This window comes from Argopecten irradians, chromosome 3 (genome assembly GCF_041381155.1).
Source record: "Argopecten irradians isolate NY chromosome 3, Ai_NY, whole genome shotgun sequence".
NCBI lineage: Eukaryota > Metazoa > Mollusca > Bivalvia > Pectinida > Pectinidae > Argopecten > Argopecten irradians.
The window spans coordinates 8,904,140-8,929,704 of record NC_091136.1 but is presented as its reverse complement, the minus strand read 5'-3'; the positions used below and the strand labels follow the sequence as shown (position 1 = coordinate 8,929,704).

The following is a 25,565-nucleotide window of genomic DNA, read 5'->3' as shown; positions in this document are numbered from 1 at the left end:
GCCTCCTAAAATACACAGAAAACACCTCACACAGAACATTGCATGCTTGGGAGACCTTCCTTAGATTTGGGCTGTCACTAAGAGGTAGTTGGTCCTCATTTATCATGATAGTAATTCTTATATATAACTACATACAAAGTCAAGTCTGTCTATAAAAACCACCTAAGGAATCATGAAGAAATGGTCTCAATAACCAAGTGGTCATTGTACACAGGTCAAATAATGTTGAAATTGACCATTGACCCTAAGAATGTGGTCTTATTATAAACAGGTGATTTTTATATACTGAGGTGGTCATTAAGGCATCGTTATGGCAGGTTTGATTGTATGATATAACTTGACCATAACCTTAATAGTAACCTTTTAACCTCTATCTGGAAGGATAGCAAGTATAACCCTGAAATAAAAGATGAGTTTATATGTATATCAATGTTAGACTTATTAACGAGCAGATTACCTATTACAGTATATGACAGTGTAAGTTAGCATGTTTATCAAAGTTGCTTTATATAATCATATTGGGAAATACAAAGGTAATTAAGGCAGTTACAGTTAGTGGTGATTATAATATTAAGACTGCAACAGAAAAGCCATGAGACAGAGATTTATTTTGTATTATGGGATAGTCAATGAGTGTAGCGCTAATTATATATATAATGTATCAATATATGTATACACAAACAGACAAGAAATGTGGAACAACAATTCATAGGCTGGGGTTAACATCAGATATTTGTGTGTACTCTCTTACGTAGTGTGGAGCTTTGATATAATTTTGTGGATAGAATCGATGGAACAACAGTGACTATGTTATATAAAACAAATTTCATTGTTTTATATTCGTGGTACAATAGTAACGTTTCTACTCAGTGATGGCAGATCTTGACAAGTATAAGGTTAGCTCATGATCAACCCCCCCCCCCCCCTCAAAACCAGGATACTCTTGATGCAATATACAGTGACAACTTGTTTGTGTGGAATTTCTCTGTACCTAAAAATAACTTCAGATGAGAGTTTGTTTGCTTTCGTGGGGATGTTTTCATTGACAAGTACAAGGTCACATTAGGTGTTGGGTATAAGTGCTGGCTACACATAAGATGTCTCATTATTATTGTTGACTCAACAGTCCTAAGGTCATATATATGTTAACAAGGTTATAGCCTGATAACTACTGTAAGTAAAAACAAGGTTATAGCCCGATAACAAGTGTAAGTAAAAACAAGGTTATAGCCTGATAACTACTGTAAGTAAACAACAAGGTTATAGCCTGATAACTACTGTAAGTAAAAACAAGGTTATAGCCTGATAACTAGTGTAAGTAAAAACAAGGTTATAGCCCGATAACTACTGTAAGTAAACAACAAGGTTATAGCCCGATAACTAGTGTAAGTAAAAACAAGGTTATAGCACGATAAATAGTGTAAGTAAAAAACAAGGTTATAGCCTGAAAATTACTGTAAGAAAAACAAGGTTATAGCCCTATAACTACTGTAAGTAAAAACAAGGTTATAGCCTGATAACTAGTGTAAGTAAAAACAAGGTTATATAGCCTGATAACTACTGTAAGTAAAAACAAGGTTATAGCCTGATAACTACTGTAAGTAAAAACAAGGTTATAGCCTGATAACTACTGTAAGTAAAAACAAGGTTATAGCCTGATAACTACTGTAAGTAAAAACAAGGTTATAGCCCGATAACTACTGTATGTTGTAAGTAAAAACAAGGTTATAGCCGATAACTATGTAAGTAAAAACAAGGTTATAGTCCGATAACTACTGTGTAAGTAAAAACAAGGTTATAGCCGATAACTACTGTGTAAGTAAAAACAAGGTTATAGCCCGATAACTACTGTAAGTAAAAACAAGGTTATAGCCTGAAACTACTGTAAGTAAAAACAAGGTTATAGCGATAACTACTGTAAGTAAAAACAAGGTTATAGCGATAACTAGTGTAAGTAAAACAAGGTTATAGCAATGTATAAAAACAGTTATAGCGATAACTATGTAAGAAAAACAAGGTTATAGCCGATAACTACTGTAAGTAAAAACAAGGTTATAGCACGATAACTACTGTAAGTAAAAACAAGGTTATAGCTGATAACTAGTGTAAGTAAAAACAAGGTTATAGCGCGATAACTAGTGTAAGTAAAAACAAGGTTATAGCCCGATAACTATAGTGTAAGTAAAAACAAGGTTATAGTCCGATAACTACTGTACCATGTAAGTAGAAACAAGGTTATAGCCTGATAACTAGTGTAAGTAAAAACAAGGTTATAGCCCGATAACTACTGTAAGTAAAAACAACGTTATAGCCTGATAACTACTGTAAGTAACAACAAGGTTATAGACTGATAACTACTGTAAGTATAAAAAAAGGGTTATAGCCCGATAACTACTGTAAGTAAAAACAAGGTTATAGCCCGATAACTACTGTAAGTAAACAACAAGGTTATAGCCCGATAACTACTGTAAGTTAACAACAAGGTTATAGCGCGATAACTAGTGTAAGTAAAAACAAGGTTATAGCACGATAACTAGTGTAAGTAAAAACAAGGTTATAGCCCGATAACTATAGTGTAAGTAAAAACAAGGTTATAGTCCGATAACTACTGTACCATGTAAGTAAAAACAAGGTTATAGCCTGATAACTAGTGTAAGTAAAAACAAGGTTATAGCCCGATAACTATAGTGTAAGTAAAAACAAGGTTATAGTCCGATAACTACTGTACCATGTAAGTAAAAACAAGGTTATAGCCTGATAACTAGTGTAAGTAAAAACAAGGTTATAGCCCGATAACTACTGTAAGTAAAAAACAACGTTATAGCCTGATAGCTACTGTAAGTAACAAAAAGGTTATAGACTGATAACTACGGTAAGTATAAAAAAAGGTTATAGCCCGATAACTACTGTAAGTAAAAACAAGGTTATAGCCCGATAACTAGTGTAAGTAAAAACAAGGTTATAGCACGATAAATAGTGTAAGTAAAAAACAAGGTTATAGCCCAATAACTACTGTATGTTTAAAGGTTATAGTCTAATGATTATATAACTACTGTATGTATTACTTACAAAGTACTGCAATTCATGTCATGGTTTCAATTAAGTGTTGAAGAAAAAGATCAGATTACATTCAATTTCAGTAAGACTTTAATGTATCTTCACAATATTTACAAATTTAATGATATTTTCAACTAAAACAACTTTAAATTTCTCGAATATTTTCTCTAGTATGATTTCTGTAGTTGTACATTTTTTCATTTCTTTCACCTTCTGAGTACACTCTGTTGCAAATTGCCTCCACAAATTACAGTATGTACTTTTTTGTCACTAAATGTTCTGGTGGTAATGTGAACACTCGCCCTATTTGCCCTATTTTACTGTGGTACGCCGTGGGTTTTCCCCAACTCTACATAGTGTTACATACAGTGAGTCATCAGCTGTTTTACTGGCGATCGATACAAAAAAGATATGACAACACAAACTTGTGTTCCTTCTGTAATACGTTTAGTGTATAGCAATGGTTCATCAGGTATTCTGTAATTAAAAAATAAAAACAAACTAATTAATAGTAATTAATTAAATACCCATTTGTATGCCCTGCAATCAATTGAGGGAGGAGAAGGTGGTGCATGGGGCACAAATTGTGATCTGTGATCTTCATACATACTATCCTATCTCGTCCTGATGTTATCATTGGAAATTCATCGATAATGATTCAATCGCTAAAAATTTAAATGCACTTCCGCATCATATAAAAAAACAAATGTTTAAGAGCAGGAATGTTAGGTTAGGCAATGAAGTTATTATACTTGTACACTAGCCAGTTTGGCAGACTATGTTGAGTGTGATGGGAGGGTAACATGTCAAGGAGGGGGGAAGGGGAGATGGGTGAGGATCTGGACAGGTAGCTATCTATGTATATAAATATGATGAATGAGGGAGGGGGTTGTCAGAGTAACAGGTATGTTTAGTGGGGGATGGGGGGGGTAAGTCATTTTATCAATATATAAATTTCAGGTAGCTGTAGGTTATTATTTTATACAGAAGTCACCTTTTGTAGTAATTGGTTATATTCTTATTGACCTTTGACTTGTATCGATATCAAATCCAGTTCAGAAGGACAAAAAAATGACATGATAGCACTCTAGCTAAAAAAATAGTACAGCCTGAAACTATAGTATTACATATGTACAGGAGACAAGTGAATTTGAAACCATACTGTTTTCATGGAGACTTTATTTCATGTCTTAATTTCTAATGACTTTTTCATGAAATTTTGATTTCAAGATAGAGAGCCAGATACATGGTTCTACGTATTGCTTGAAACATTTTTCATTTTTTTGTGGTGAGTCATTTTCGTGATATTTATTAATTTGCTAACAAAATATTCGAAATTTAAATGCACACAGAAATGAGTTGGTGCACAGTACATGTATACACAGATTACTTAAAAATGCAGATTCTGGGAGATTCTCCTGCTCTAGTGCTTTGTCAGGCAGGAGGTCTGCAACATTTCAAAGTGAGCATAAATATAAATCCCTGAAAGTCTTATATTTTCTTTTGGAACATTTTCTTATCTGAAAAAAAGCCTAGTTTTCTTTTAGCTACAAGTTTTCCACAAACATTTCCAAAATGTTTAAAAGTAAAGATACTGGTGCAATAAATATAGTTTTAGGGTAAAACTACATATAAAACTTTAATGCTCCACTGTAAATTATGTTATTTTAAACACTTTGGAAAAGCACATTGGCTTTATGTTTATACACTGAAAAGTAACCAGACATGATCAAGCTACGTTTATTTTAGTGATATCTGTTGGTGTAAAAAAGAGATGATGATAGTATGTTTTATTATAACTCCTGGCCTATATTGATGTCAGTGTGTAGTGTGACTGTACATGTATGTGTACCGTATATATAGGGCCGCGGAGGCCAAGTTGTTCAGATGTACCGACATATTACCACTTGCCCTCCACCTCTGGGTCGCGAGTTCGAATCCCCTGTGGGGCAGTTGCCAGGTACTGACTGCTGGTCGGTAGTTTTCCTTCGGGTACTCCGGCTTTCCTCCACCAACAAACCTGGCACATCCTTAAATGACTCTTGCTGTTAAAAGGACGTTAAACTAATCAAACCAAAGTGTACTGTATTCATTGTAAATATGATACCTTGTTGGTATTAATTTGTGTAGTGTAACTGTGTACCGTATTCATGTGTAACTGTGCCAACTTGATAGTGGAGTTTAGTGGACTGCCTGTGGATCAAAGGGAGACATATGTTGTATTAGTTCTTGTTCTTTCATTTCTTTATATTAGCTTCTGCACTTCTGCTGCTTCTAATGATTTGCTATCTATACACCATTACATTTGAGTTCAAGATATATGGTGATGAAACATGCAGGGTACTTGTTTAATGAACTATATCACTTAATGCACAGTGAACTGATTAAAGGTAATTACTGTAACATTGATTTATATTAATAAAGGTCAAATAAGTACAAAGAGGAGGGGTACCAATCTTGCTCTTTATTTGGCCCCTTGGTGATGTAATTCAAGGTCAGCTGTATAATATGTGTATTGTACATGTGTGTTATTTCCAAATTGTTGTAGTAATGATGTGATTATATGTAGTTATACCTATATATACCATTCATGATGTAATAACACAGGTCTCATCCAGGTGTGTTTTGTGGCATTCCTGTTTTAAACATAACTATTTTGATTTCTAAGTTGATTTTGAACAATTATATTTTGTGATATATGAATATTTTTATGCCATTTAATGAGGGGACGCATGGCCATGGGGGCATTGTTTGTTAATGACCATCACTCCATGTCACCTCTTTTAATTAGGTATATATGGAGTCCAGGTCATTTCCATTTTACTGATATTTCTATATTAGTAAAATATCTATTTCTAGATGCTTGTGTATCAGAAACCTTCATTTGTTGAAAATTATAAGGTTGTCTTTAAAATGACGTATTATTTTTTGCAGGCTTGGTAGTCTCAGTAATAATGTGAGAGAAGAACAGGGGTCTCCGAGTGGAGCTGCAGGAGATACACCAGGTAAATATAATGGATATACCAGGTAAAAAGGGGATACACCAGGTAAATATAATGGATATACCAGGTAAATAGGGGATACACCAGGTATATATAATGGATATACCAGGTAAATAGGGGATACACCAGGTATATATAATGGATATACCAGGTAAATAGGGGATACACCAGGTAAATATAATGGATATACCAGGTAAATAGGGGATACACCAGGTAAATATAATGGATATACCAGGTAAAAAGGGGATACACCAGGTAAATATAATGGATATACCAGGTAAATAGGGGATACACCAGGTATATATAATGGATATACCAGGTAAATAGTGGATACACCAGATAAATATAATGGATATACCAGGTAAATAGGGGATACACTAGGTATATTTAATGGATATACCAGGTAAAAAGGGGATACACCAGGTAAATATAATGGATATACCAGGTAAAAAGGGGATACACCAGGTAAAATATAATGGATATACCAGGTAAATAGGGGATACACCAGGTATATTTAATGGATATACCAGGTAAATAGGGGATACACCAGGTATATATAATGGATATACCAGGTAAAAAGGGGATACACCAGGTATATATAATGGATATACCAGGTAAAAAGGGGATACACCAGGTAAAATATAATGGATATACCAGGTAAAAAGGGGATACACTAGGTATATTTAATGGATATACCAGGTAAATTGTGGATACACCAAGTATGTTTAAACGATATACCAGGTAAATAGGGGATACACTAGGTATATTTAATGGATATACCAGGTAAATAGGGGATACACAAGGTATATATAATGGATATACCAGGTAAAAAGGGGATACACTAGGTATATTTAATGGATATACCAGGTAAATAGGGGATACACCAAGTATGTTTAAACGATATACCAGGTAAATAGGGGATACACCAGGTAAATACAGGAGAAACCTGATAAATAGTGGATATACCAGGTAAATGATACATCTGGTAAATATATAGGATTTACCAGGTAAATATAATGAATATACCAGGTAAATATAGGACAAACCAGGTAATTAAAGGAGACACCAGGTAAATATAAGGGTCAGTTGAGTGATCGCTCCTGTGAGGAAGGCTCTATATTAAAATGTATTAAATTTTCAGTAGACACTCACAATATGCAACATTTTACAAATAAAATACAGGTATGACATGTCATTTAAACACTATTGAATCAAATTTGTAAATGAATCTCAATAAACTGAAATTGTTTTATCTTACAGCTGGCTACATACAGCGCTGTATCATTATACAGCGGGATGAGAAGGGATATGGATTTACAGTAAGGGGAGACAACCCAGTATATGTGGAGGTTGTCAAACCAGGTAAGTGATGATGGCAAAGTAACTTAATCTCTCTCTCTCCTACCTATGTGTCTACTAATATTCAGATAAATATTTATTGTTAGTTAAGTGATTGGGTATTGACTGGAAATTTGTTCTATTCTGTTTGTTTATTTTAACAGAAAGAATATTTTTATGAGAGAATTATATGAAAATTAATCCTTTTTGATCATAATGGAAATATAGTCTATTGAAATAGTGGCTTTTGATTGATATTTTTCTGTCGTTTGGTCGACATAATGCCAATAAGTTTTAGTGATGATGAGTTGCTACAGACCGATATAATGATTATACGTATAATATAACATGACTGCTTCTTTGTTACAGATGGGGCGGCTGCCAAAGCAGGGGTACAACAAGGGGACCGTATAATCAAGGTAAATCAACACAAAAACTAATAAGCTATACATCTATGTTAATTAGTAAATACTTTTACTACAACCACACTATGTTACCTTTAAGACCAAACACAGTTGGCTTTCATGAACTGCCATCCACTTATTTTGATGACATGATCATTGTGATGTCACAATTAATTGTCGTGCCAGCAATCAAGATCACGATCATGATCATTGATGATAATGAATTGTTTATTTATTATGGCTGCAAATTATTTCATGATCTTATTACAAAACTGGTATCAATGAGTATGAATGCCAATGAACTGGACCGCAGCAAATTCAACATTAAGTTCTAATTGTAATTTCAATTTTTAAGAGTTCAATTTTATCTTATTGCATATCAATATTTTCAACAAAATATTCCTAGATTTAAAAAGTATTATAATTAAGAAATCATCTCCCAAAATTGCAATATTCAACCAAGATGTGTACAGTATAGTGTTTAGTGCAGGTGGAAGGGAGATTACTCTCCGTACCTAAATAATGAAGCATAGTTCAAATCAGCCTTGTTGTACTATATAGATATAAAGACAATTCTGTTCTAACTTCATGTTAATTTGTTCAGATTAATCATTGAATGTAAATTTAAAGCATAAATTCATAGAAAAATATTCAGTTACATAACAATTAAGCCCTCCTTAGAAATGTTGGGAGTTAAAAAAAAAATTAAACAGTTAAGAGTTTATCAGAACATGAAAATTATTCAAACCTTTTATTTTTCCCTCCTTCTTTTATGTTTCTACCTATAAAAACACCTTAACATCTTTAAATGATGCAGATCTATGTATTTTATGTCTTGTTTAAAATATTATAATTCTAATATTAAAGATGCTACCACGACAGAGCATAAAATTATCATTGAACAATAATTAGTGTTATCGTTATATTATGCCTATTAACACAAAAATAACATAAAATATTTATTTGTTTGAAAATACTCATTCATAAATTAATTATTACCAAACAAATGGTGTAAATAAGTATTTTGTAACTGACAAAATTGTCTTTTTGATTGTGAAAAAATCAATAAAGTATAGTGAAAAATAAAAATACCTGCTGCTGAAACCTCTGGTTAAATCTGGTTATATAATTGAAATAATTTTTGTTGACGGCTTTGTAAGCTTCTCTTTATCTGATAGAGCTTTGACATTTGTTTTCATTTTGTTTGCCGCAAACATCCTGTATGATCTGTCTTGTAAAGGGAGGTAATTGTGGCAGGCTTGAGAAGTATCAGAAGTATTGTCAGTGTATCTATTTAAAGTACATCAGTCTAGAAATGTGTAATGCCTTAAACACATGTTTGGCTGGGTAGGTTGTTTACTGTAGTCAGTAGATTAGAGCTGAAACAGCTACAGATTTTGCAGGAATAGTGAAAAGACATACATTTTCTGTTAATTTTTTATGTTCACTAAAAATGATTCTTTTATTGAAGAGACTGATTTGAGCATGAAAGAGACAATTCAGTCTAAGAATACATTAAAATTTCCACATATATTGGAAACAAACCAGTTCTAATGGAAGTGAGATTAGTTAGTTTTAATTTCATATACCAGAAAAGCCCACTGTGGTAAAATGTGTGTGAAATGTTCAAACTCACTTGCTGAAGTTGCTGTCTGCCATTGCACATTGTGGTCGGACATTTTGTATACTGAACTCTGACCCGTGCCAGTAGAGTAAAGCAACTTTTGTCTTAACTTCTGAATTTGCTCTTAAAGTAGTTTGTTTACCTTGTTAGATTCATTTTCTTGTCTAAAAATAATTTCATTAACTCCTCAGTGGTTATGTATTTTATTTGTTTAACATACAATTGGTACAGCATACATACCGTACCTGATTAATCATATTGCTTTACAATTTGGAATTTCAAAAGTATCAATCAAAATACATAAAAATGCATTGGAATTGGTTAATAGTTTTGTTGTATGGTACATAAGGAATGTAGAACAATACATTTACAATAATCGACCCAATAAGTTCCAGGGCGTTTAATAAATTGAAAAAGTGTTAATAAGACAAAATTATTGCAAATCTATACATATTTTGGTCTTTATTTATGCCTGGGCAATTGAAATCAAGGCCTCAAAAATGGGGAGGGACGCATATTGGGACATGGGTTCTATTAGGTCGGATACGGTATGCCATATTTTCCTTTGTTGTTATGTTACAGAATTAGCCTCTCTGAATTGTCCCTTTAGCAGATGGTTGTTATAGAGAGATGGTCACTAAGGCAGGTTTCACTGTAGGGTTGTAAAAGGAATTATCATGAGACAAGCACTATTTAACTGTTAGACTGGAGAGAAATTCCCACTAACCTTGGCTAGTTCAGTGACCATATGCCACCACTTGTATACATACCAGGTATACCATACAGTTATTGATAGGTTCACTAGCCGTACTTGTTTCAGAAATAAAAGAATCACTTTTGTATGTTACTTTTTGTGTATTTTCTAGGTGAATGGCACGCTGGTGACTAATTCCAATCATCTGGAAGTTGTCAAACTCATTAAAGGTAAGTGTTATATACCTGTGTGTCAATATAGCTCATAATATCATCTAGTATTCACTCATATATGTAAAATTATGTTATTCTCAGATGGGCCTCACCCCTGGTGCTTTTCTGGCTCGAGTATATACATTTGAGTGTAACTCATCCTTAGAATGATCTTGTTTGGAAAATGTAGAAATAGTTTGCTTAGTATGTATTGAATGATTTTAAATCTGGCATACAGTATCACCGTCATAATTAGTGTTTTTGTGTTGCTTGCAAAAACCAGGTGATGTGCCAGCATCACCATGCTGATGTCACATCCACAGCTGTTTTATACAATTAATCAAGTTTACTGTAGCAGGTCAAAGATCATGTAACAAAAAGTATTGGCTTGTGATTGCTTATCAGGTTTTCAGGTAAAAGGTCAAGGTCACTGACTAGAAATAGAAAAAATCAATTCAGTGTGACGTTAAAGTATCCTTTGGAAGAAGATTGGGGTCTTTCATGCTCACACTCCCCCCAGATTCTCTCTTACAAAAAGTTGAAGATTTAAAGTCTGAAAATCAAAATTCAAGGTCACTCTTACAAAAATTAAAAAAGCTTTGAGGACCAGAAGTCATATGTGAAGGTCATTCTCACTAATGAGATAAAGTGTTTCCTAACAATGATTGAAGTCGCACAGGCTACACGTCATTTTTCATGAAACTTCAACTATAATTCCTATAAAATTTTAACCAGTCCTGTTTTTAGATCAAGATTAATTTTAAGGAAATAAAACAGTTGGTAAAGAACAAGTTTGATAGGTAATAAGCTCATGTTTATAGTGAAAAGTCTGTCCCGTCTCTTTAAGAATAGACAGAATATTCTGTTTGAAGTAAAGGGCTAAGTCTTAAAACAAAAGTTGTTAGACCTATTTCTTAGAAAAAGGTTTTGGGGTTAATGTATAAGATAGAGAGTTCTAGGACGGCTTGACTTAATATAGTGAGCATATTCTAAGGAAAAGTTTGTGACTTGATGCTTAAGACCTAGTTTAAGGGATTGAACTTGTTGAGCTGAAGCTACTAGTAAAACATAGATGATGAAGTCTGTAGAGAATTATTGGTAATTTGCAGGCGAATTTCAACCCTTAATGTCAGATGTTCTTCTACAAAAATTCTTCAAATTGTTCCAAGTTCCTAAAAATCAAATCCAAAAGAAACAAATAGAAGTCTGCTTTATTTAACTAGATAACACAGTCCATGTTCATTGTAGGGCTGTTATTGGGTATAAATTGGTCATGAGATATGCAGGTCTGTGCTAAGACTTGGGCGAGGTCAAGTTTTGAAATGACTGTGTACTTGGCAATGATATTTTTGGAAGTAGACTTTCAGATTGAGTCTGTATATCATTATATAGGTTGCTGTTCAGGGTTATCTGATCACAGCAAATTAAATGTTCCTGATTTAGCTTCAGTATGCTGAAGTGTGGTCCTGTGAGGTGGTCACCGAGCCATGTGGGTAGAAGTGTTAGTAAGTTACCATTTTAACCAAATAAACACCCAGGTGGCTAAAAAAAAGAAAAGAGGGGGCACTTAATTAAGATCAAATTTGGACTAATTATTCAGAAAAGAAAGCCATTAATCAATTTACAGAAGAAATGAAATGGAAAAAAAACATTATTTAAGCCATAATTGTTCATCACCTGGAAGTTGACTTATACTTAGGAAAATATGGTATACAGTTTTCATAATTTTAGTGTACATTTAATTTGAGGTAAATGAAATAGAGGGTCGAATACCAGTTATAGAGTTTGTTAAGAAATTAGCTATTGGGTAAATACAGTATATTATTTCCCTAGACATGGACTTGCTGTTGGGTAACTACTGTAGTGTAGTTGGGTCTATGTTGGGTAGGCTCACAAGTGCACTAATGCCTCGGAGATCTGGTGCAGCCTTTACCCAGGCCTACATTACTGCAGTGTTAGATCCATCTTTCATTTTCAGCTTCTTACATTTCTGTTTTCTTGGCAAGGCATACACAGGAAGTCAGTGAAAACTGGAAATGTTGTTGTTTCCTGACGGTATAGACCCACACTAGTGCTGCCCTTGATACAAGTGTTTTCAGTGTATTCCGTAAATATCTTTCAACATTTACATGCTTCTGATCATGTGCTTGGTCCTTTAGAACCTTTAAAATGTTTCTTCTTTTAATTAGACAGGTAAACTTTCCATACCTTCGCATGCCTTCATTTGTTGTATAAATGGCAGTTAAAATAGCCCACTTGGGGTTTCTGTGTTGTAGTGAAACTTAATTTTGATTTATACATTGTTGCCCAGTGTCCTATATGGTAACATTACGGCTGTCTCTCATCACTTTCTGGACCCCTCTAACAATTCAAAAACTCTTTACATTTCTATAGGTATTCGGGAACTTCAGTAATAATATAAACTTTTCAGAGTGACCAGTATTCATAACTTGATAACGTTCCTTTCTAAAAACCATAGTACATATTGCTAACTTGTGTATCCCTTTCTAAAAGCCTCAGTATCTCCCCTATCCTGAAACACATTTTATTTCCGATTGACAACTTCTTATGCAGGTTTTTCAGTACAAATCATACATGCTGCAATAGAAGGGTATTGAACCAGTCATGCTGGGTTTTGATTCAACAGAAATAGCAACAGAAATGGCAGACTAAGGAGTTGCCTGTACATTTAAAGTAACAAAGGGGAGACAACTACATGTCTGTACATATAAATTAATAAAAGGGAGAGTACTACATGTCTGTACATTTAAAGTAACAAAGGGGAGACAACTACATGTCTGTACATGTAAAGTAACAAAGAGGGGACAACTTCATGTCTGTACATATAAAAATTAATAAAAAGGGAGACAACTACATGTCTGTACATGTAAAGTAACAAAGGGGAGACAAACCATGTGTCTGTACATATAAATTAATAAAAAGGGAGACAACTTCATGTCTGTTCATATAAATTACTAAAAGGGGAGACAACTATTGTCTGTACGTATAAATTAACACAAAAGGGGAAACAACTTCATGTATATACATATAGATTAACAAAGGACAGACAACTGCATGTATATACATAGAAAGTAACACAAAAGGGGGAGACACCTGCATGTATGTACATATAAATTAACCAAAGAGAGATTAATAGAGGACAGATATGAAAAAAGGACATATATTACAGAAAAGGGAGACAACAGTGTTATGCAAATATTACAGTCATGTGATACAGTATAAATGGGAAAGGGGAGATAACTGCAGGTCTGTGCTACTGGTAAATTACCATAAGGGAAGAATATACTTTTACATGATATACACAAATAGTACAACAAGTCTGTTTGTGGTACACATTTTACAAGGAAGAAAATACACGTCTGTCTAATAGTGCAGAAAAGGAAGACAACACAGTTTTACTGCAATACCTTGAAGTATTTAATTTATCAAATATCAGCTGTCTTGTTGTATGAAAACATTTTGAGTGAAGATTGAGATATTGGCACTGTTAGTCCCCTAGACTGTTTGGAGGGCTTTCTGAGCTCTCACCATTCTAGTAATCATGTGAAAAGCTCCAGTATTGGGTTTATTGGATGGTCTGACAAGTTGAACTGATAGCATTGATTAGTCTATGAGAAACAGACTATAGATCGATAAAAAAATTTGTTGATATTCCTGGCTCGCATGGTCAGTGTCGGCCAAAGTAGCGCTTCAGATTTGTACAAGACCAGGAGGCTACATTGTTATGAGGAACACTTTATAGTGTAATAAAAAGCTCTGGGCTGGGCTTACCAATGGTTAGATGTCAGAATAGTTCTGTGTAAACTGTTGTATAGATCTCTCGGCAATCTAAAGAATATCAAATCTTGTTTGTAGTTTCATAATTTACTACAGCTTGTCGGATACTTACTGATATACCAAACAAAGGAGAGATCTAGTATTGTAATACTACAAATTAAGTAAGGGATCTAGTGGCCATCAAAATACTTTTACAAAGGTAGTAAATGAGAAACAGACTATAGAGTGATAAAAACTTGTTGATGAATGGCCAGTGGTCAGCGGGAGAGGTTTTGGGGAGGGGGATTGTTATGGAAGTAGGATAGAGAGGTTGTAGGGAGGGGGATAGTGTTATGGAAGTTGTGGATTATATACACAGGAGAGACTGAAGGCTAGAGGATTACAGGCCTGGCTAGTGTAACCTATACACCTGCCCCAGGCTTTTACTGCTTCAGCTGCTGATCGGGATACCATGGTGATGCATTTCGTTTAGCAATTTTGAAGCAGACTATAGATCTGAAAGTTGATTGAAAAAAAGCTCTGGCAAGAGCCAGCCTTGCTGCCTGTGTAGATAACAGTTGTTATAGAGTGTCAAATGCACAGGGCAAACCCAAGGATGGACTAACTTCTGTAGTATACAGGACAGAGAAATCAGTGATGTAGGAAGGTGGGGGACAGTTTTTTTTCTCCAGAGGGATATAAACACTTCCATGGATTTACAGACTTAGGGACAGGATGGAGGGAGGCTCAGAATCAGGAAATGGTGGGTACAATATAGGGCTGCTGGTGGTGCTTCTGGTAGAAAGTTTACACCAAGTTTAGATTTCAGGAAATTTACAGGAAATTGATATATCAATGCAAGACACTGTCTATACAAGGAGTCTACCTGACATTAAAACACTGAGGAAGTTTATAGATTGTGATTAGTTGATCCATGATAATTGATATACCATATTTAACAAAATAAATGTCCAGAGTAAGGATAGAAATCAAGCTTTGTTCTCCTGTAGAAAACTGGTCAATTGTATACCAAAGTAAATGAAAAGTTATTTGTCAGATTAAAACTAAATGAATAGAATAAGAAATACATAGGTACTTACTTGGTCAAATTTTGTTGATGTACTGTAAATGACGAACAGTATTAAACATTTAGTAAAAGTGAATTTGTCCACCAGTGATTTAGTGCCCTGATGGTTGTCTTTTCTTTTACATTATCCATTTTTATTGTTTCATTTTGATGATTCCATTTGCATTTCCACCTTCTATCTTTCTATTGATATCTATGTTTGTCTTTCCATTCCATTTTTGTCTTTTGTCTATATCCTCAGTTTTACTACAAATAAACCATTTACCCTACAGGTATAATAGTAAACCTACAAGTAAACTAGCGTTCCTTCAGGTAAACCAGTAAACATACAGGTAAGCTAGTAATCATACAGGTAAACAAGTAAACCTACAGGTAAATCAGTAATCCTATAGGTAAACGAGTAAATATAGAGGTAAACAGGTGACTATGTGGGTAACAAGTTAACCTACAGGTAAATCAGTAAATGTACAGGTAAGTTTGTAACCCTATAGGTAAACTAGTAATCATATGAGTAAAACAGCAACCTCACTACGGTTAGTGAAGTAACCCTGAGGAGAACAAGTAAAAGTAAGCCATTATTATACTGCAGACAGTCCGACAGATGGTCAGCAGGATCAGCTGGTCCACCTCAGTGGTCAGTCTAAAGCTTGGTGTTAATCAAACAATCACCAGGATGTAAAGTTTATTTACTTTGTCATTCAGCCTAGATCATTTTGATTGTTTATTATGCTCCTATCATGAATTTGAGGAGCAGGGTGACACACAATGTTAGCCATGTCATTCACACTCAACCCTGGTATGTACCTGCCTAAATAAGAAATTCAAAACTGAATTTCATTAATAGGTTGTCTCCCCTTTGTTTAGAGTTAATTTCACAGAGACAAAATCTTCAAACTAAATTTTAGTGATAATTCTAATATTCTTGAGACAAGTGGTAAGTCAGACTTAGTCCTGTCCTGCTTACGAATTCTTCGAATTCGAAGTTTTATATACAGTAGTTGGACATAAATGTTGTTAGTACGGGGTACATACAATTGCCATGATTTTTTTAACTTTAAGAATGATATCACTTTTATAGATTTGAGCTTTTGAGAGTAGATATTGACAACCATTTTAGCAGTTCTTAACTTGTGATATTGATTTTTTTAAAATGGTTCTGAAAGTTATTAATATTAAACTTTTGGGATTGACTATTTTGCCAATAGTTTTCAATCAACAGTGTACTGACGTCTATGTGAAAAATATTCATTCTCATGCTTCAGACATTGACTTAAAATCTTAGAATTCTTAAGTCCAGAAAATTCTTTCATCCTACTGATTTTATTTCTCTTTAGAAATGTGTTTCTGTATAAAACAGGTATGTGTAGATGGAAGATAAGTTTATTCTGTAATTTCCATGTACGAGTTGGAATGTGTACAAATTGTTCCATGGGCAAACATCAACAGAACTTAAATTCAGAACTTTTAAGTCTCGGATTTGAAAAAATAAGCCTGCCATTTGGTGTACAGAGGCTGTTCTGCTGTCTGTCTATTTATAGAAAACAGAATTGTTGAATTAAGATGAACAACAGAGATAAATAAGATATATTTGGAGAACTCCACCAAACCATCAAAGTTCTGCACTGCTCACATGTTTACAATGGAATCACCCTCATATGTTTACCACAGAATCACCCTAACATGTTTAAAAGTGGAATCACCCTCACATGTAAACAGTGGAATCATCCTCACATGTAATCAGTGGAATCATCCTCACATGTAAACAGTGGAATCACCCTCACATGTTTACAGTGGAATCACCCTCACATGTATACCATGGAATACCCTAACATGTTCAAAAATGGAATCACCCTCACATGTAAACAGTGGAATCATCCTCACATGTAATCAGTGGAATCATCCTCACACGTAAACAGTGGAATCACCCCACATGTTTATAGTGGAATCACCCTCACATGTTTACTGTGGAATATCATCCTCACATGTTTAAAGTGAAATCACCCCCACATGGAAACAGTGTAATCACCCTCACATGTTTACTTTGGAATACCACACTCACATGTTTAGAGTGGAATCGCCTCCACATGTTTACAGTGGAATCACTCTAACATGTTTACAGTGGAATCACTCTCACATGTTTACAGTGGAATCACTCTCACATGTTTACAGTGGAATCACTCTCACATGTTTACAGTGGAATCACTCTCACATGTTTACAGTGGAATCACTCTCACATGTTTACAGTGGAATCACTCTCACATGTTTACAGTGGAATCACTCTCACATGTTTACAGTGGAATCACACTCACATGTTTACAGTGGAATCACTCTCACATGTTTACAGTGGAATCACTCTTCACATGTTTACAGTGGAATCACTCTTCACATGTTTACAGTGGAATCACTCTCACATGTTTACAGTGGAATCACTCTTCACATGTTTACAGTGGAATCACTCTTCACATGTTTACAGTGGAATCACTCTTCACATGTTTACAGTGGAATCCCTCTGACTTGTTTTCAGTGGAATCACTCTTCACATGTTTACAGTGCAAATACCCTCACATATTTACATGGAGTCACCCTCACATGTTTACAGTGGAATCACACTCACATGTTTACAGTGGAATCACTCTCACGTGTTTACAGTGCAATCACTCTCACATATGCATGTTTACAGTGGAATCACCCTCACATGTTTACAGTGGAATCCCTCTCACATGTTTACACTGGAATCACCCTCACATGTTTACAGTGGAATCACCCTCACATGTTTACAGTGGAATCACCCTCACATGTTTACAGTGGAATCACACTCACATGTTTACAGTGGAATCACACTCACATGTTTACCCTCACATGTTTACTTTGGAATATCACACTCACATGTTTACAGTGGAATCACCCTCACATGTTTACAGTGGAATCACACTCACATGTTTACTTTGGAATATCACCCTCACATGTTTACAGTGGAATCACCCCACATGTTTACAGTGGAATCATCCTCACATGTTTACTTTGGAATACCACACTCACATGTTTAGAGTGGAATCGCCTTCACATGTTTACAGTGGAATCACCCTCACATGTTTACAGTGGAATCACCCTCACATGTTTACTTTGGAATACCACACTCACATGTTTAGAGTGGAATCGCCTTCACATGTTTACAGTGGAATCACTCTGACATGTTTGCAGTGGAATCACTCTCACATGTTTACAGTGGAATCACTCTCACATGTTTACAGTGGAATCACACTCACATGTTTACAGTGGAATTACTCTCACATGTTTACATTGGAATCACACTCACATGTTTACAGTGGAATCACTCTGACATGTTTACTTTGGAATATCACACACACACATGTTTACCGTGGAATCACTCTGACATGTTTACAGTGGAATCACTCTCACATGTTTTCAGTGGAATCACTCTCACATGTAATCAGTGGAATCACCCTCACATGTTTACAGTGGAATCACACTCACATGTTTACAGTGGAATCACACTTCACATGTTTACAGTGGAATCACACTCACATGTTTACAGTGGAATCACTCTCACATGTTTACAGTGGAATCACACTCACATGGTTGCAGTAGATACAGTCAAACCTCGATGATTCGAACTTCGATGAATCGAATTTCTCGCTGTATCGAACTTTTTGTCTGGTCCCGAATTTCTTCACTATATAACATTACTAACTAACCCATGTATGAATCGAAGTTTTATGAATCGAAGTTCTCGATGTATCGAACTTTTTTCATGGACCATTTGTTATAGAATCATAGGTAACTGACACTCGATGATTCGAATAAAAATTTACCTGTACAGATCAGGTGTTCGCCGATACCCCGCGGCATGCTGTCACACCTACGTTAGCTGTCTCGCGACGGCCCTTCGCCGGACAATAGAGATTATGACAGCTTGTGTTGCTTGCTTGATATCATCAAGATAATTAATATCACTAATCAGGCCGATACCCGGTGCTTTGTTTTTACAAGCTGCGTTATTAAATCATTAGTACGGCAAAGATACAGTTAGGTCGTTTTTGATGTTCGCCGCCGCCATTGGTAGCGGTTTGTAGAATTTACGGAACGGTAAATAGCGAGCCACATTATTAATAAACTCATACTCAAAACTGTTACATTGCACAACTTTGGCATAAATACTGGAGCAAATCGATCATTCTAAATCGAAGTATTTTGTAGGTGTTGTAACGCTTTCGGTTCCTCCTTTTTAGTTTCGTTTTTACAACGTGTTTTCGTTTTTATATTCATTCCGTAATATTAACCATCGCTTAAATAGTTACCAAACGAACACTTGTACATGGGTTAGGCCTAGTACACGTAAGTCTTGTTTATAATATACGTATGTATTGCTAACGATAGCAATACATATGATTAATTGCATACTTCGTTTTTATTTTCTTTTGCTTGTGGTAAATGCAATGTGTATAAAGTTTACGGAACGGAGACGACATGTACACAACTACCACAGTTGGTCATGGTAAAAAAAAACATCGGTCTAATTTCAACCACGAATAATTCGAAGTCTCGATGTTTCGAAGTTTTTCTGACGGTCCCTTGAACTTCGATACATTGAGGTTTGACTAGATATTCTAGAATATCAATTAAATTACAAAAACATGGCCCTTCCTATTTGATTTATTGTGTCATATGTTTGATATCAAAACTAGACAGGTAGATAATCTTGTTTGAGAATTGGGCAGAGAACATTCTATGTCCTAGCTTGTTGGGCTGTGTTTTGGAACACCATGGCTGGTGGGGGTCTTTGTGATGGAGAGAGAACCATTGTACTGTGGCGCTAAGGTTTGATTACCAAAGAATTGATGATAAATCCAGACTTGATTGTGTGTCTGGTTGATTGCCTGGGCGCCATAACATCCTGTTGGTGTGTCAGTGTTGTCCAATATCAATTATCTGTAACACAGTCACAGGGTTTCCATCAGCTGACAAATCTGGTTATACTTGGTCAGCATCAGTAGCTCCCCTTAACAATGATTGGTTCTCCAAGGACAGCATCAGTAGCTCCCCTTAACAATGATTGGTTCTCCAAGGACAGCATCAGTAGCTCCCCTCAACAACGATTGGTTCTCCAAGGACAGCATCAGTAGCTCCCCTTAACAATGATTGGTTCTCCAAGGACAGCATCAGTAGCTGCTCTCAACAACGATAGGTTCTCCAAGGGCAACATCAGCAACGATTGGTTCTCCAAGGACAGCATCAGTAGCTCGTTTTAACAACGATTGATTCTCCAAGGACAGCATCAGTAGCTCCTCTCAACAACGATTGGTTCTCCAAGGGCAGCATCAGTAGCTGCTCTCAACAACGATTGGTTCTGCAAGGACAGCATCAGTAGCTCGTTTTAACAACGATTGATTCTCCAAGGACAGCATCAGTAGCTCGACTCAACAACGATTGATTCTCCAAGGACAGCATCAGTAGCTCGACTCAACAACGATTAGTTCTCTAAGGACAGCATCAGTAGCTGCTCTCAACAACGATTAGTTCTCCAAGGACAGCATCAGTAGCTGCTCTCAACAACGATTGATTCTCCAAGGACAGCATCAGTGGCTGCTCTCAACAACGATTGATTCTGTAAGGACGGCATCAGTAGAACCCCTTAACACCGATTGGTTCTCAAAGGACTTTCAGAAAATACCTGTCTAAATGTGTTGACAAATAATTATCATTTTAGGATGTTACCTGAACCAAAAAAAAATTAGTAAAATGAATCCCCTTAGTAAAACCTCTGTATTTTGACCACCTGTTTCATAAGACTTTTTATGTCACATTTGGTCAATTCCAATACTATTTGCCCTGTGTATAAAGACCATTTTACTATAAAGATAACAATTTCATTGCACCTAGGTGGAGTTTATAGACAGGTTAAGCTGTATTCTCCTGGAAAGTGGATGTTTGGATTTAAACTTTGAGAAATATATTTAATAAAGCTCAAAATATTGAAAAACAACCATGATAGACTATAAGGATGTCTATAAATAAAAGTTGTGTGAATGGTTATAATGGGAAATGTTTTATTATTTGGGTTTATGTATCATCAATAGATCTGATATTGAATGCTTGCCCACTAGCCTACAGACGGGGATATAAAAACAGTCTTTGACCAGCTCAGGCTATGTACCTCCACACACCAGTCTCTACTAGCTTGTTTATATACTGGTGTTTGAAGGGCAGATTGGTTGCAAAGATGTTGTAGTTGGCATGGAAACAACATGTGAGGAGTCTATGGGCTATAGGGTAGTGTATATATTTAACTACAGAGGAGCTGTAAATCTATGGCCTGCTTTAGTATTATACCCTGTATCATATCTCATATCTCAGTACATAGGCATCATATCATATCCTCATTACATCTCATAATCTCATACATTTTAACATCTCATATTCTCAAACACTTTAACATCTCATATTCTCATACATTTTAACATCTCATAATCTCATACATTTTAACATCTCATATTCTCATACACATTCATCTCATATTCTCATACAATTGAACATCTCATAATCTCATACACTTTAACATCTCATAATCTCATACATTTTAACTTCTCATAATCTCATACATTTTAACATCTCATAATCTCATACACTTTAACATCTCATAATCTCATACATTTTAACATCTCATAATCTCATACATTTTAACATCTCATAATCTCATACACTTTAACATCTCATAATCTCATACATTTTAACATCTCATAATCTCATACACTTTAACATCTCATATTCTCATACAATTGAACATCTCATAATCTCATACACTTTAACATGTCATAATCTCATACATTTTAACATCTCCTATTCTCATACACATTCATCTCATATTCTCATACAATTAACATCTCATATGTAATCTCATATTATTTAACATCTCATAATCTCATTCCAATTATACTTGTATCATATTTTCATACTCCAGGAAATTTTATATTCCATAATAACTTGTACTATCCAATTATCTCTTGTAATATAACCAAGCTTATCTCGTATGTGTTTTACTGAAGTAAATAATATCCCTATACTATCTTATATCCTTGTACACAATTATATATACCATAACTTCTCTCATACGTCATATACATTTTATATCGCTGATCATTTGATACACACATTACCCAATTAATAATGTAAAGATTTTTCCCCCACTTTTATCTTCACTCAATGTTGTCTCAATGAAAGGAGTGTAATGGTCAGGGAAACTTGACTAGATTGTGGTCAGTCGTGTTTTCTGACAACAAACACCAATACATGTTTTGTGATTGTAAAGTGGTTGTTTTTCTGTCTGGTGTATTGGGTCTGTATCAGGCCTTTGAGCTATAAGAGGCTGCAGTGACTGGTTTGGGAGGAAGTGAACAGGGACAGGTGTAGCTACATGTGTACAACAGCTCCCACATCTATCTGCCAGAACTATCTGTGGAACTCACTTACAGTAAGATACATGTGCACAGATGATCTCAACACACACACTTCTCTAGCCTTATTTCATGGCATTATGTGTAATGTATGGTCTTCCTGTTGTAAGATTTTTTGTTTGATGATAAATCAAAGTACATGTTTGGATTTGAATTGTAATAGAAAAATGTGTAAATCCATTATGTAAGCCTGTTATAAAATGATGCACATGTACCCAGATTGTTCTTCAGGAATGGACCTTTTTACCATTCATAGCATTTATATAAATTTCATTTTATGGGTATGCCGTCTACTTCAGTAAGAACCTAAATTTGTTATGAAAACAAACATACAAAATGTCTACCTTTAATAAGTTTTGGGAAGAGATGAGACAGACAGAGGAAGACCATCGGCCACAACTGGTATTTGGGAATGAGACAGACAGAGGAAGACCATCGGCCGCCACTGGTGTTTGGGTACGGGACAGATACATAGCCATCGGCCACAACTGGTGTTTGGTATGAGGCAGATACATAGCCATCGTCCACAACTAGTGTTTGGGTATGAAACAGATACATAGCCATCGGCCACCACTGGTGTTTGGGTACGAGACAGATACATAGCCATCGGCCACATCTGGTGTTTGGGTACGAGACAGATACATAGCCATCGGCCACCACTGGTGTTTGGGTACGAGACAGATACATAGCCATCGGCCACAACTGGTGTTTGGGTACGAGACAGATACATAGCCATCGGCCACAACTGGTGTTTGGGTACGAGACAGTTACATAGCCCTTGGCAATTTTAGGATTAAGGTTGCCTCCCATAGCCGTGTTGGTTTTCATTTCCTTGTTTGAGAAAGGTTAGCACCCTTCAAAGTTTCCTGTACAAATATTTTGACAGAATCCAATTCTAAGGTTGTATGAACAAGATGTTTGTATTGTCATTTAAATGAATGCCATTGAATAGTTCCATAAGAAATTACAAGTGATGGATCTTACACAGGTAATGATGGTGGGCCCTACACAGCCTGTTGTACAGGTATATTTGTGTTGGCAGATAAGATACTTGTATATATAGATTGTGATGAAAATATGGGCAGGGCACACAGGTGAGATTGTGTAAGAAGTTACCTGTATCTACCTGTTCAGGTGAGTGACGATATATGGTCGCAATAAACATGTTATCAGGTTTTATACACATACACAACATGTACCGTCCCTGGTGCTCGTATGTATATTAGCATATCAGTAGTCCCTTGCCACGAAACAAGAGTTACACCTGAGAAAGTCGTAACCACTCAGTAACGAGAGTTATACCTGAGAAAACAGCGGCACTCAGGTATGAAAGTTAACAAGGCATGTGATATACCTGTGTAACATACTGGTGCATTGTACATGTTGGTGTAAGACCCCAGAGGACGTCTGAATTGTGTGGATAGCTCAACCTCTGGTCCTGCACCCACCAAGGTACTCCTCAGATAATATGGCTACTCTACCGAAAACGGATGTAATGATTGTGTGTAGAAATTCATTGGGTACCAGGATTAGGATGGAATTCTAAGGAAATATTTGTTGTGAGTTCTGGGTGCCATTGGACTGTGCTGGTTTCCTGCGTTGTGGCGTCAGTATTATATATACCAGTACATAAAGTATACAACACAGGCTGTTGACTTTGCTGTACAGTTTATTGCCTTTCAGTGTAAACAATATGGCAAATTAATGGTAATGAACATGCAAATGAGTCAGAGCCTGTATCATATACAGTGTCATACCATTGTTGGGGATGTCACTGCGTCATTATTATTCCATCACTTATTAATGAAAAAATACGCTTCTCGCTATTTTTCATGATCTGTGACAGCAGATGTATTCAGGCTGAATTTGCACAGTACATGAGTTCATATATAAATTGTGTAAAGGGATACCTTTTAATCATGTACAGATACACATGTGTATTATGAAATATACACTTGTATTTTGTACAGGTACACCTGTTCGTTATATATATTAATACACCAATATATTACATATGGGCACACTTGTGTATCAGGTGTATTATATATATGCATACATGTGTATTATTAAATGTACAAGGTACACCTGTATTATGTATAATACTACACATGTGTTATTTATAGGTACACCTGTATATTGTATACAAACAGATAGTTACATCTGTGTATATAGGTACGTGTGTTACATATGACTATACCTGGACATAATAAATATACATTCATATTATATATTTATTAGTATTATCATAGGTATGTACCTGTATACAGGTATATATATATTATACACTTAAGTATAACAACTTGTTTACTATATAAATGATCATTATAGATTGGCCCTGTGGCATGCTGTTGTTAAAGACTGTGTCTAGTTTGTTCCTGTGAATGACCTTGACCTTTATTCCAGGTCATAGGTGAAAATGGACTTGCACATCTCAGTGATTGCTTCATATTAACTAAAAGGCCAAGGGACCTGACATCAGACCTGTTGTTTGTTGTTTTGATGATGCTAAGGTTCAAATCTTAAAACTTTTGAGGAATTGCAATTGTATTATGAGTGACCTTGACCTTCAGTCTATATCTAATGATCAAATACAATGTATTCTCAAATCTTAAAAGGGCGTCTTCTTAGTTTAAGTCTGTACTGTTACCAAGTTCATTCAACCTTGACCTATAATTCAGATTTACGTGGTCAAATTCATTGAAATATTTAAACAAACTTTTATCAATAACCAGGATGTTCAAAACGCTCAGAAGCCTGACACAAGCTATCTTTGTGTGAAAGACTGTTAATAATTAGGGCCCCGCATCGAGATGCGGGTGCCCTATAGTAATCAGGTTGTCCGTCCGTCTGTCTGTCCGTCCGTCCGTCGCTGTCCGTTTTTTTTCTTTTGCACATTAA

The 25,565-nt window shown here is 35.4% G+C and overlaps 1 protein-coding gene across 18 annotated transcripts in view; it reads left to right on the top strand.

Moving 5' to 3' along the window:
* Positions 1 to 25,565, top strand: part of LOC138317487 (rho guanine nucleotide exchange factor 11-like) — a 99,824-nt gene that overhangs the window by 17,201 nt on the left and 57,058 nt on the right. For 12 of the 18 annotated variants that reach the window (XR_011207768.1, XM_069259194.1, XM_069259195.1 and 9 more), the window contains exons 2-5: positions 5,992 to 6,062; positions 7,320 to 7,421; positions 7,767 to 7,816; positions 10,292 to 10,349. Coding sequence is in view for 12 of the 18 variants with exons in the window: in XM_069259194.1 (XP_069115295.1) it covers positions 5,992 to 6,062; positions 7,320 to 7,421; positions 7,767 to 7,816; positions 10,292 to 10,349 (281 nt within the window). In the remaining 6 variants the exon portion in view is untranslated. Of the gene's footprint in view, positions 1 to 5,991; positions 6,063 to 7,319; positions 7,422 to 7,766; positions 7,817 to 10,291; positions 10,350 to 14,720; positions 14,872 to 22,673; positions 22,685 to 23,979; positions 23,992 to 24,107; positions 24,120 to 24,214; positions 24,227 to 24,262; positions 24,274 to 25,565 lie in introns of those variants that run through there. The other 6 variants (XM_069259198.1, XM_069259205.1, XM_069259204.1 and 3 more) reach the window with 6 other exon arrangements.